At 41.9% G+C, this 13,993-nt stretch overlaps 1 protein-coding gene across 6 annotated transcripts in view; it reads right to left on the bottom strand.

The window, feature by feature from the left end:
* The window catches only part of LOC146516623 (nucleosome-remodeling factor subunit BPTF-like), a 54,960-nt gene that overhangs the window by 15,855 nt on the left and 25,112 nt on the right, over window positions 1-13,993 (bottom strand). For 5 of the 6 annotated variants that reach the window (XM_085164239.1, XM_085164240.1, XM_085164244.1 and 2 more), the window contains 14 exons: window positions 13,621-13,745; window positions 13,032-13,184; window positions 12,425-12,575; window positions 12,055-12,094; window positions 11,571-11,793; window positions 9,309-9,458; window positions 5,498-5,628; window positions 4,338-4,452; window positions 3,695-3,912; window positions 2,035-2,275; window positions 1,603-1,898; window positions 1,247-1,360; window positions 836-997; window positions 390-472 (listed from right to left, as the gene is read on the bottom strand). In XM_085164239.1, the coding sequence (XP_085020365.1) occupies window positions 390-472; window positions 836-997; window positions 1,247-1,360; window positions 1,603-1,898; window positions 2,035-2,275; window positions 3,695-3,912; window positions 4,338-4,452; window positions 5,498-5,628; window positions 9,309-9,458; window positions 11,571-11,793; window positions 12,055-12,094; window positions 12,425-12,575; window positions 13,032-13,184; window positions 13,621-13,745 (2,202 nt within the window). The remainder of the gene's footprint in view (window positions 1-389; window positions 473-835; window positions 998-1,246; window positions 1,361-1,602; window positions 1,899-2,034; window positions 2,276-3,694; window positions 3,913-4,337; window positions 4,453-5,497; window positions 5,629-9,308; window positions 9,459-11,570; window positions 11,794-12,054; window positions 12,095-12,424; window positions 12,576-13,031; window positions 13,185-13,620; window positions 13,746-13,993) is intronic. The other variant, XM_085164241.1, reaches the window with a different exon arrangement.

The following is a 13,993-nucleotide window of genomic DNA, read 5'->3' as shown; positions in this document are numbered from 1 at the left end:
GATCTCTGCCATTAACTACACTAAGGTTAGAGAACTGCTGATCACTGGATGTTTGTATTCAGTGATCTATTCTTCATAAACCTAGACACAGTGCTGCATGAAAACCTCAGCAACTTCTTACATACCCAAACCAGCCTGTCCAGCACTTAAAACCACCCACTTAAACCACCTTTGTTCCCATTTGGTTACTTAATTTAAACATCCGATCATCTTCATCGTCATGTCTACGTGCCTAAATGTACTGTTTTTACCATTTGATTGGCTTATTAGATGTTTGCTTTGAGAAGCCATTTAATGTGTCCTACCGGTACTAATGAAGTGTTAACCTGTTGACTTTTAAAGCAGCACATGTGACACACACACAAAAAAACCCTAATCTGGAGGCAAACCTCTGATTCTCTTCTCTCTCTGCAGGCGTCATGGTTTTCTTCTGCTTCAGGTGCTCGATCACAGCGTTTTGCTTCATGACCACCTGGAATATGCGACACAGAAGGACGACAGAGTAAACCTCATGGAAATACGAAATATCAGAAGTATGACATTCATGGTAACAGGTCAGTCAAGGACCTGTTACCGTGAACTTCCAGCAGTTTGATGCGAACAACATGTATCTATAGAAATGTATTGTTATTAAGCATAGCACAGAATGTCAAATACAGATAAAAACAAACACAAGAACAAGCATTGCCAGGATAAAACTTTATAAAGAAAGACAGATCTGAGCTGTAAAATTAAACAGAGTCCAGGTTGAAGGGTGACGAACGTTTATTTACTGATGGCCAGGAGTTTTGGAGTGAGATGATAACCTGACTGTGACAGCTGCGTACATACACACCTGTTTCTGAATGATGTCGCTCTGGCTGGCTGCGTTGAGCGCCAACTCTCTCTTTGCTTCTGCAGCTTGTTTCTTCTTCTGCTGCTGCTGCTCTCTGAGCTGCTGGATTCTCTGCAGTTGCTCTTGGACAGATGCGGCCTGGATGGTAACCACGTTCCCAATCTGTGCAAAGCAGAGTGTGGCATACATTGGATAGTTTTTTAAAAAAAAGTGGCTTTGTAAATACAGAAAAAAAGGTAGAGGAATAAAGGATCAGATTATTTAACATCTTCATCCCAATGATGACATGTTTGGGGTCATTAGAACATGTGCAATACAATTTTGCTACAAGCTTAATTTTACATCCAACGCATTTTCATTCTTTATTTTCTGAGGATCTAAAGTCCTGGAGTAGCAAGCTGAATCTAATACCTGTCCTCCCTGAGCTGAGGTGGTCCCACTCTGTTGTATCTGGATGGGAAGCTGCAGCTTGATTTGCTGTGGCAGCGTGCCTCCAACCTGCTGGGCCTGCAGCTGGGCCAACACCTGCAGCCACAACACAGAAAATTCACAATTTTAACAAATCACACTGTCAGCTGAATCGCAGTTCAAAGTGGGAAACAATGGCAAATCCACAGACTGCACCAAACAGCAAACCGGTTTACTGCCGGCTGCTGTGAGGCTTTCACTGGAGGATTTTAAATGTGAATAAAAGTCACAGTCATCGACTTTGAGGGGAAAGGAGTGACTGAGGATGCAGGTAACTTTTTTGCTAGTCGTAACTATACCTGCTGCTGAAGTCCAGACACACTGATGACGTGGGACGTCTGCTGCAGTTGCAGCTGGGTAGTTCCTTCCTGTGTTTTAACCTGCAGCGAGGTAGGAGACTGGATGGGCATATGGGCCTGCGTCTGTGGGGGTAACTGGCCCTGAGGGCTGGCCGATGAAGGGGTGCTGGCCGATGAAGGGGTGCTGGCGGTGGCCAGAGGGGCTGCCCCTGTCTGAATCGGGGCAGCGGCCTGCTGAGCAGGTTGGGCTGGAGTTTTGGTTGAGGTGGAGCTGGGCTGACTGGTTGCTGTTGTGGCTGGAAGGAGAAAAAGGAAAAAGCAGACATGCACTTAAATTCAGACATCACATTTAAGTTTCACACTTATTTTTTATCGCTTAATGCAAGCTGTAGAAAAAGCCCTCATCTGCCCTTCATTTGTCTCTTATCATACCTGTGCTTGACGTGGGCGTAGCAGCTGAAGCCAGAGGTGTGAAGAGGAACCGCTGCACCTGGCCGTTGGGCAGCGCCGCCTGCATGAGCTGCTGACCAGGTCCTGGAATGACAGTGACCCCGTGAGGTATGACCTGCAGCTGGCCGGTGGTCTGACCCTGGCCCTGAACCATCACAGTGAGAGCCTGCTGAGTACCACTGGCACCAGCCTGCCGATCCACACCAGATCCAGCCTGCTGCTTCTGTGGGAGGATGAAGCAGAACGGGAAAGCTTGTGAATAAAATTTTACAGTCCAGTCTAATCCAAAATAAATTGCCTGTTGTAACAAATGCTGATTGCATACCATTATCTGAGGAGTAGTAATACCCTATTACCCCCACTAATTCCCAAACCTCATTACAACCAGGTGAAATTTGTTCAGAAGGAAAATCAGCACTGCGTACATCTTGTGTACACAAGACTTTCTTTTTAACCCTCCGAAATCCCATCTGAACTCTTTAGTAATGGGTCTGATGCATCCACAGGAGTCCATCATTTTTTTAATTATTTTAAACTATTGCGAGAAAGGGCATTTTACATGTTAACAAATAATTGCCAACAAGCAGAAGGGGCCACTGCCTCTGACTTTTCTGCCACTGCTTAAAACATGTATGTGGTTTAAGGCACCATCCACTTTGTGTTTTATAGTTCATAAAATTGTAAAACATCATATCTTTAAGAGAAATCCAGATCAGATACAAGAGCAATGCGGTAATGTCTTGTTTTAAATGCAATATTTTTATGAGAGTAAAGCCTTTTTCATTCATTGAATGTGAAGTTAATCCTTTACTGGGTGAAGAACCTTATATGTTAAAGTGATCTGCAACATAAAAGTTAAAAGAAAAAAATCACAAATATAAAATAAGTCTTGTAACATCAACACTTTTGGTTGAAATGTTACATTTCCAAGTATTTCAACCCTAATTTGTCTTAGAAAGACTTAAAGCCCCTAAAAAACTATTAATATCAAATAGGAGTTATGCAATATTCTAAAATTGTCAAGCTGAACATTTATAAATCTGAATAGACAATTAAAGATAAACGTATAAAGACAAATGTATATCTGCAGGTTATTTGTCTTACTTTTAAGAGCAGGATGAGTGTAGTATATAACCAAGATCAAATGGTTACAGGCCACAGGGCTGTTTGTTATTTATTTATTTTAAAAGGCCTATTATGATCACTTCCAGCTTTATATTTTTACACTTGGCCTCTACTAGAGTCACTTTGCATGACTGACTGCTCAAAAAACATCTTGTTCATCTTAGACCGATCCCTTTTGTGCTCCATCAGCGGATTCACTCTCTCAGAGAAGCTGATTTAGCTCCTCCCCCCTTACGGCCACCTTTGCTTTGTGCCAACTCTTTACTGACAGCCTGCCCTTCACTGACAGAAGGATTTAACAGAAGGTGGCACAGCCAGAGCCGTGTGCCTGAGACGACCATACAGAGGATATCCCCTCTCTATGACAACACAGAGCCAAGAGTAAGGAAAAAAAAAGCTGCGAGAGTTTAGAGCATATGGAAAGTAGTCAACTTTCCATACGTGAATTAATAAGGGGAAATCCATTTTAATGCTGCCTGTTGTAGATATGCTGCTTGTGTATGACAGGAACACAAACCTGCGTGAGCTGGGTGAGCTGTGCCAGGGTCAGTTTGACCTGGCCTTGTCCCTGTGCTCGTGGGGTGCCGGGTGGTGTCTGGCCTGCTGCCTGTCCCGCTGTGTTGGGACTGGCCACTCCCTGGCCAGTGACCGTGGCGACAGGGCTGGCGGCAGATATTGCCGTGGAAACTGCCTGCCCACGAATGATCTGTGTCACTACCTGCTGTCCACCCTGACCTGAAAGAGAACAATATCACAAATTTAACAACCAGGCAACAAACTGTATAAACAGTGGGTCACTTTTACTCTCATCCAGTAATTCAACTTGAGTAGTTTTCAGCATTTTTCCCGCCACACTTTGGTCTTTGTGGGGAGACAGTGTTACATGACACTGAATATGATTATGTACAGTAACGAGTCTGTTATAGAGTCTGTGTTAATTTATTCAACATAAACCTATAATTTGCTGTTATTCCTGAGAGTCTATAATGGGTAAAATCAAATCCGAAAACAAAATGGTGCAAAAAAAATAAAAAATAAAAAACACCCATATTTATAACAATGATGCCAACTTTAAAATACTTTCAGGGATTGGGTTAGTTTGCCAAAACAGATAGCAGTACTCCTTTATTCTTTGTTCAGCCAAAATGAATGTAAATCACCTTGTTGGACCACGAGGGGCGTTCGAAGTATCGTCTTTCCCATTGGTCCTGTTTGCTGGACTGGCGTTCGGATCATTGTCATTCCTGGACGGATCTGACTGCCACCTGCCAGAACCTGGGAGATATTATCCATAAAGACAGTATTAATGAATTATTCCAAAGCCAGCAGCTACTTTTTAAACTAGGTCAAAGATCCAGGTTGGGTTCATGCAAAAGAAACATGCCTAAGACTGATTAAAGACAAATAAAGAAAGGGTTCCACAAAATTTGACTTTGCTATAAGGTGTTTATTATAAAGCTACACTGTTTTCTCTATAGACAGCACTCTTATGCTCATCTTTGGCTAAATACATAACAGAGTATCCAAAATGCCATAATCTGTAACTTAAAATTTTGTATAGAGAGCATGTGTATAAAGTTATTATCAGTCTCTGCCAGCCAGGCCCCTGGGTGGGTCTGGGGGGGGGGCGTGGGGTTCTGGGGGCGCTCCATCTCCGGGCTGGGGCCCTGGCTGGGCCTTGGGTCCTGGTTGGTGTGTCGCCGAGGTTGTGGGCGGGTGGGTGCATGGGAGCTCAGCCGTGGCGCGGGGGACCTCCGTTGCATCGAGCCAACTGGGGGGCTCTTCAACTGGTGGGGAGGCTGTTACATCCTTACCAAAAAAGCCTGGTACCAAAAATGCACCTATGGTATAAATTTGGGAACCCTAGGCAATTTTTTAGAAAGGTTGAACTCTGACCTTGAGGTTGATGTCACTGGGATTCGAACTTGTTCAAGATTTTTAGTAGCTTTGAAAATCCTACATTGCCTTGTTCTCTATTTATTCTGTTCACAAGATTTTCAGAAAACTTTACCTCTGACCTTGAGATCGTCGTCAGTCCGAGATTTTACTAGACACATCTATGGTATTAATTTGAAAATCCTACATTGTCTCACTCTCAATTTATCGTAGTTTAGATATTCTGCTATAACTCTACCCCATCAGCCTTTTACAGCAGAGGGGTAATCACAAAGCTCATCATCAAAAGCAATAATATCAAATTGTATTGTGGGGTGTTGGGTGATTCCCATCACTGGCAAACACGGTTGAAAATAATATATCAACACAATTATGAACAAAATGTACAAACTAGAGCTGTAACCTGAAAAAACAACAGCTGTACCTGTTGTTGGGAGCCCGCGGTATTGGGCCTGATGTTGAGCGTGGTAGTGCGGGGCTGGAATGTGGTGTAGGTTTGGGCACCTCCTGCCGTGCTGGATGGGATGATTCCCAGCACTTTCTGCTGAACCACACCTGCAGAGAGGAGAGGAGTGTAGAGACAGAAAGGAGGGTGAAAAAATTAGAGGTGAGCAACATTTGAATGAGGTTTCTGAGGGAAGCTTTACAAGTCTAAAAACGACAAAGAAAAGAAGAAAATTTGGACGTGAAGGAAATACTTTCGTGATGGTGTCTGCAAAGACGTGGCTTAAATACATGATAAAGATGTAAATAGTAAGTTTGGATTGCTTGTTGCTTTACATTTAACAACTACACAAACATCAAACAAACAAAAATATTCTTAATAAGATTAAAATGCTCAAAACTAAAGTAAATTCTGATGTGAAGCAGCGGTTACCCGTTACAAAAGTGAGCAGTTGTACAGAAGTCCTACATTAACTCTGCTGAATAGATTATTTGTAAGCTTCTCTTTTTGCTAGAGGGCCACTTTTTGATCACGGCACTTGTAAATATTAGTTGAGCAGGTAAACAAAATCTTCAAAGGCCCACTGAAAGCTTAGTTGGGTTTCCCCCAACATACCTGAAACCCCCTCATATATTATGCATGAATTTCACATCCTAGTTCTTAACTTTAATCTGACAAAGCCGGCGTTTCATAGCTGTTCACGGGGTTCTCTGCCTTCACGAGCTCACGTGAAGCTGACGGCAGAAATGGAAACCATGAGAGCGTGGCTCTTTTTCCCTCTGCTGCCTCGTTGCTGTGGTTTTTCAACCGCAACCGAGCAGGTAAACCTATATATCAAGGGTTTCCCTCTTCAAACAGGGACGTTAAGCCCGGTCGTAAGACTGAGGGAGTTGCTGCTCTGGTCACACACATCAAACAGGCTTTTCTATGGGCTGGCTGTTTGGAGAGGTCGAGGAGTTGGGATTCCGGTGAGTGGAGAGGTACACTTTTATTCAAAAAGACGAAGGGGGAAAAAAAAAAAGAAAAAAGGAATCCTACTATAGAGGGCTACCTGTCTGGGAAGCAGACCTCAGGGTAAACTTGTTTTCCTGCCTAACTTCCTTAAGCCCTTCCAAACCAAACAGGGCACCAAACAGTCATGCTGGATAAATACACATGTCCATTAAATGGTTACACTCCACCTGAACTTAGTTTCTCCTTCATGGCAACTTCAAAGGCAAGAAAAATCACTTTATGCTTGGTGAGCATCATTCTCATTTTCAATTGATTGCCTCTTTTTTTAAATATATATTTAAAGAGGTGTGCAAAATTAACTGTAATGTTCCTTCTTCTTTTTACAGTTTTCTGGGAAAATGGGATTTTGCACCAGCAAGGTGATTCCCAAAGAGCTATTGGCTGAAACTTTGCCACGTGCAGTGTGAACCATTCTTCAAGACTACTTCAAGAAAGTACAAGAAAGCTTGCCTAACAGATTTCAGTGTGTGTTTCAGAATAAAAGGTGATGAAACCAAATAGTGAATTCCAATCTTGTCAGCTTATTTGTACAAATTCTGTTTTTGCCTTATTTCCATTTTTTGTATATGTTTCAATACATCGCTGCGCATATTTCTAATTTTCCTACCAAAATAGAAATATGTGACGCGTGACTCTGGACTATTGCACGGCGCTATAATCATCAGATGAACTCTTTTCGTTTATTTAGAGAAGCCAAATTTCACTTTAACAGATGTAATGTTTAAAAGCACATGCTGACATAATAGCACTGGATATGACTCACATTAGAGCTGTCAGCAGTTTAATGAAGCATGTCAACATGACAGGCCACATCTCCAAAGTGCTGAGCAACATTCATCCCTATAATTTGACAGGGCCACAGACAGAACTGACGGTGTCCAGAACAAACCATCGTCTCATCCAAGGTGTCAATATTGACATTTCAAACTGCTCAAAAGCACAGGCGTTCGTACAGATACTACAGTTTTGAATCCACAGTCTTGATTTAGAACCTCAGACTACACAAGTCTACCATCCCAAAAACCATCCAACCAAAATAACATCTTCTTAAAAGAATACCACGCCAACAAGACAGAAGCAGACACGGTGTGCCACACCAAACCGAACCAGTGACTCATGCTGGCTCACACTGGGCACCACAATGGGGTTGGTGCAGACCAGTCTGGTACAGTACGGTACGCCAACCTGGTGTTGTGATTATTATTGCCGCCTCACAGCAAGAAGGTTCTGGGTTCACATTGTGGGCCTTAGTATATAATATACTCTGCATAAAATAGAAAATATGAAGAATGAATGCAGCTTTCAATGTAAATTTCTGCGTGGTCAGAAAAGCGCAATATAAAATTCAGTGCATTTGCATTACAGGAGCACAGACTACAGCAGGGATGGAGTTCATCTGAATTCATAGGACCTAAAAATTGTGTATGAAACTAAAATATTGTTTAAAGAAGGAGCCAATGGCCATAAATTACAATATTTACTAGTATTATTTGCAAAATTCAGTTGAAAAAGTTCCACGTTGGTTGAATGATCTTATCGCCTTCAGTAACTTCAGCAGTCTCTGCATTGCTGCTTTTCATCTCAAACATTACACACAGAGTTACGTTTGGAAAGACGTTCCTCTCATTCGATCCACTGTAAAGTTGTGCTTAGTGCATACAGTTGTAGGATAAAAATGACTTTCATTCTCACTTTTCATTACCTTTAAACAGGCAACAAATATATATATATATTTTTTTAATCTTTGGAGTGGCAAAACATACAAAACAATTAGAAGTCTTCTTACAACTGATAAACTGCGGTGCATTCACATCTATGAATGCAAATGACTGTAGTGAAGCCAAGCCCTAAACTAAATAGTAAATGATAATTCAGTTGCACGTTAATTCTCATGTAATAGAAATCTGTCAACAAACAAACATCACTGATGGAGGATGGACAAAGGAAGAAGCCATTAAACTGTTTCCCCACATCAGGAACGCTTTCCTTAAAATTGTCAGCTAGTTGAAGTTTGTCACTACACGCAACCACTTTTCTGACCCATTATTATCATAAGATATATACACACGTATATATTGGCTACATCAGTTTTCACAATTCGTTTCATGTCTTTAATTTAGAAAGCCATGCTTGAAATGATGTACGATATATCAGGGTAAAGAAACGGGGCCAGAGAACAACTGAAAAAGCAAACTAAAGCTACCAGTGAATCAGAGAACAAATCAGCGATGCAGGGTGATAAATCTAGATCTAAACCAAGCTAAATACAGTATTTTAGATGCATGTAATTTCATGCCCATTAAGAAAAACATGGTCGCATTTGAACCATGGTGAATCTGCGACAGCTGTGTGACTGATTCTGAAAGAGTGCTTTAAATATTGACCAGCTATCTTGACACTTGAGCCCTGCAGTTCCCCTAAGTCGTGTTGTTGGCTCGCTGACAGTCGCAATCAAGGACAAAAGGAACGCCTGATTTGAAAGGTTCAAAAAGTCCGGCTTGCAGCAGCTGGCACCAATAACATTTATGAAATGAATAAAGACAAGCTCAGTCCCCCTGGAGAACTCTGTGTGTGGTTAGTACGCTAAATTACTTACAATGGCATCCAATTCATGGGCCAGATCTAATTTGGCCCCTCTGACACATTTTAAATGCTGCTGGTGTGGATCTGATGTGAGGCAATGAAAACAAACACACATGCATCCCCAAATGGACGGAAAGAAGAAATGCTGCCCGGGGTCTGCCTCTGAGGTGTGACTTATTAAAACCAGCAATACCTCCTTGCGAAGTTGGCACGTTGACTGTGACGATCTTGCTGTTGGCAGGTAGTGGCAGCTTGGTGGTCACAACCTTTCCACCAACAGAGGTTCCCGTAATCTGGAAAGTGTGCCCACCAGATGTGGCCACCGTGGTCTCTGAGCCTGCTCCTAATTAAAGGAAGGAAATAAACAAAAGGTACCTTAATTACAGCTACACTGCAAATTCAATAATATTTCCCTTCTAATTAACACACATAACCACTGTGCTTAAGACACAACACAGGAAATCAACACACTTTAGAAATGCTTTACAGTTTGCTGAGTTGAATTAATAAAAAATAAGAGAATTCAAAATTAGAAAAGAGCTATGCCTAATAAAATGTCATCTCCAGCACCAAAACATATTTAAGACATTTATGCATTATGGCCTCCTCTGAAGGTGATGCAAGCTGTCACCCATCTGTGCATAAACTGTGGTGAGGACTTGCTCTCCATTTCTGGATGAGTACAGCCTGCAGCTGTGCAATGAACACATGAACCCAGCATGTCCCATGCACGGTCAACAGGAGACAAAATGAAGCTAAACGCTGGCCTAAGTAAGAGTCTGCATGTGCTCATGATCCAGAGGAGCCCACGATCCTCTGGCAGTGTGGGGACAGGAACTGTCCGGCTGAAAAAGCTGCAGGGCGGGGTGCACTCGGATTAGTTGGAGGACCTCATCTCTGTGGCTCCAGTGAGATTTCCATTAAGAACAATCAGATGTTTGCTGTCATGGAGATGCAAGGGTGCAGCAACACCTCTGACACGGATGCCAGCATCCAGCATACCAACAGCCCAGCCTTGATGAAGATCAGTTATGGCTCATGGTGACAGACACAGTTTGTTCTCTTTTGTTTGTGTGCATGTGTGTGTGTGTTTGTCTTCTGAGACAGCTCCCTTGCAAATGCAGTAAATCAAAGCAATTGTGAGCAACTGGTTCAGTAAACAAATTACTAATCCATGACTAGTATAGTAAGACTGTAAATTGAATTTAAATTTTTAATTACCGTATTTCCCGGACTACAAAGCGCACCTGAATATTAGCCGCACAAGCTAAAATCAGGGGGAAATCCTGTTTTGTACATACATTAGCCGCACCTGACTAAAAGCCGCAGGTGTTTCAATGTTGACTTATCATATGTAAGAGAATATGTACAAAGGGAATTGTCAGGAAAGAGATGGCTGTTTGGAGACACACCCCTTTTATTAATATTTTGAAAAACAGGTTATGGGTACATATTTGCATAACTTTTTAGGTATTAGGCACAAGTAGCGGTAATTACAAGTACCAAACATGTACTGTGCTTCATAAATGAGTAACAAATGTAGTACATAACAATAACCTACAGCACACCAGAAAAATAGATTCGGACTACCTTTTAGGCTCAGGTGCAGTGACACGGCTTTAACAAGAAGAAAAGTCAGTCATTCACCACCATCTTTCTCTTCTTCCTGCGCACTAAAACCACCAAAGTCCTCTTCTCCAGTGTCAGATACGAACAGGCTCAGGATGGCTACATCATCCACTCTCAGCTTCTTTCCTTCGTTGTCACTTTCAAAACCAAACAAATCCTCGTTGTCAGTGTCAGAGTCGAACACCCTCAGAAGGGCCGTGGCGGTGTCTCCATCATGCAGCAGTCCAGCCCTTCGAAATCCGTTGGTGATCATGGATGTTTCCACACTTTTCCACGCTGTCAGATTCCACCGGGGGAGTTGAGCATAACTTGCTTTTTGCAAGTTTATCGCCGCTCATCATCCACGCCTCCCGCTGAACGCGTAGCGCTACTTTGAAGTTTGTTTTTCGCGCTACTTGTACGGCACTATGTTGCCTGGCGGATGGACATGTGACCAACATACCACTCTTGAACCCCGATACTGTGTATCTGATCACATGCCCTTCCGCCAGGCAACGTAGTGCCGTACAACAGCGGAACAAACAAAACAAATCGTCTTACGATATGACAAAAATCATGGACAATCCATAGAAAAGCCGCACCTGACTAAAAGCCGCAGGGTTCAAAGCTTGTGGAAAAGGAGCGGCTTATAGCCCGACAATTACGGTAATTATTTTTGTTCACATAGCTCTAAAACAAATCCACTTCCTGGTACCAGCACCTGTTGATACATATAGATCTTAAGCATTGTTCTGATAGGTCCTACAACTTTATTTAGTATTCAGGATATTATAAAAAATATATAAAAATACTCCAAATGCTGATTATTAGTTACACTGTAAAGTACCTTGTGTGCTTTGACCCTGCTTCACCCAGGTAGCAAACGACTGCTGGAAGTTTTTGTTCTGCTGGAATGTGACAGGGGTCCCCATCTTGGTGGACAGGACCACCTTGGTGCCGGGGGTGCCCTGGCCTGACAGTGAGCCAACGATCACTTTGGGTGTGGCAGCAGGTGTTGCAGGACTTCCTGCTGGGGTTGTGACTGAGCCTGGTTTCTGCTCAAGACGTTTCTGAAAGAATAAACAAGTTGATCACAACATTAACTTATTTATTTTTTAAAAAAGCCCCAAAACAATAAAATACCGTGACCTGGACTTGTTTATCTTTTTATCCAGGTGGGACCACAGATGTCCTTTTTTTCACTCTCACAAAGACAAAAGGTTTACGGTAAGTTTGAAAAATAAATCAATGATTGAATAAATAAATACAATAAAATAAAATAAATTGATAAAAATGAAAAAAACAGACTTAAAAAACTGAACCTCACTCACCTTGGCCTGCTCAGCTGCCTGAGCTTTCTCTTTCTCCACCCTGTGAAATGAGAATATGTGAAAAAGGTTAAAAGATAAAAAGAACAATTAAAAGATTATTAGAAATTTATTGATGTATTTGTCAAAAGTAGGATGTCTAGAGTGATGGAGTTAAATACTAAAAGAAAAAAAACCTCCAGTGAAATCAACTTTAAGACCTTCCAGCATATCTCGCACAAATCTAACCCGACGATTTACTTCTAGCTGAGTCAGAAAATTCTTCTTCTGAAACAATATCTGGTTCTCAGTATGGCATGTTTCTAAACTGACTAATATAATTAGTCCTACACAGGACACGCAAACATATTCCGCTTAAATGTGTGACTCTGACCTTTCTGAGAAGGCTCTAATCTCCCAGAGGTCCAGCTCCTCCTCGGCTACCCAGGTCTCAATCACCACTGGGCCAGTCTGCTTGGCAGGTTCGGGCTTCTTGGGGCGCAAGGCACTGGATCGCAGACCCTTCCTCTGTGGGGTGTGGGTTTCTGGCAGAAAGATGAACAAATGATTGTCGACAATTTGTAATTACATTTGGTATTGGACAGAAACGGAGCCCATGTAAATGTGTCAGTTTTACAGCCTGGTTACAATAATAACTTGTACGGAGTGTAAAATGTAAATTAAAACAGACTGCACATCTTTTAAAACCAATATTTAACAATAAATAATACAAAGACAGCATATCCAATGCTGAAATACTGAGCAACAACCAACTATTGCAGGGAAACCAAACAGAAGAAAGAAAAAACTGTATTTAAACATTTATAGTATGGTTTTATTTATACAGTTTAAAAGTTCAAAACAGGTTTGCATATTTCTGTTATTAACAAAGAGTTAGTAATGTAACAGTTTCACTTTGTGTTTAATGGTGAGAAACGACATGAGACGATTTTGTTTTGTTTGTTTTTTAATAAATGTGAACAAATAAAAGTCTGTTTTACCTTTTGGAGTTTCTGGCACTCCAAGGGGGCAGATGATTTTGCGTATGCAGTACTCTGAGCGGATGCCGTATGGTCCCACATCGCGGCGCTTGATGATCTCGGTGGTGGTGATTTCAGTATCTGATGTCTCTGTAGCAATGAGTGGGGATAGGGCTGGGTTGGTATGGTGATGAGGAGGAAAGCCCGAAAAGATGGAGGAAACGCACTCCAACATAAAAACAGTGATGCCCAAAAATGTTTTGCACGTTTTCTCTATTATTCTGTTGGGCCAGCACAGGGATAAGTATAGAGAGAGAGGACATCAAGAAGCAAAGACACTACAAGTTGGAATTTTTGGGAAGACGGCAGTTGCCGACCGGGAAGATTACCATGCCTTACAAGTTAGTAAAAAAACAACTGAAATAAAATCCTGAAAAACAATCTGAACTTACCTCAAAATGAAAAATAAATAAATAAAAATAACATTTATAATACAAGCTGTAGCTGCAAGCACTTATTTGAGCATAACACCTCTGTAGGAGTTTGTTGCCATTCCTCAAAGAAAATGGATGAAAACTGTAAATTATTATTGGAACTGTTGAAGGTCTACCTGTACGCGTGGTGCCGACAGCAGCGGACGGTTTCACGGCCATGTCGTCCCATCTCAGACAGGCCCACAGGAGCCTCAGCATGAGGCTCACTCCAGCCATAGACTTAACTGTCTGCAGTCGATACCTGGACAGATAGATACCGATTACATTAAATTATCTACCACATTATTCCAAAGAAATAATGCACAAAGACAGGCCTCATGAACCAGGAGCCTTTTTCCTCCTTTCACAGCACCACTGTGCTCCCTGTCTCGTTGTTGTATAGTGCAAATTAATATTTGAATCAGGCATAGAAACACTACTGACAGCACTTAAGGTGTCACTGAAACGACTGACTCAGAGTTACAGAAAACACGATCATGGGTCTGGAAG

The sequence above is a fragment of the Neolamprologus multifasciatus genome, chromosome 6, assembly GCF_963576455.1.
Source record: "Neolamprologus multifasciatus chromosome 6, fNeoMul1.2, whole genome shotgun sequence".
Taxonomy (NCBI): domain Eukaryota; kingdom Metazoa; phylum Chordata; class Actinopteri; order Cichliformes; family Cichlidae; genus Neolamprologus; species Neolamprologus multifasciatus.
Note: the sequence above shows the minus strand (reverse complement) of the source record. Positions and strands in the feature narration are given on the sequence as shown.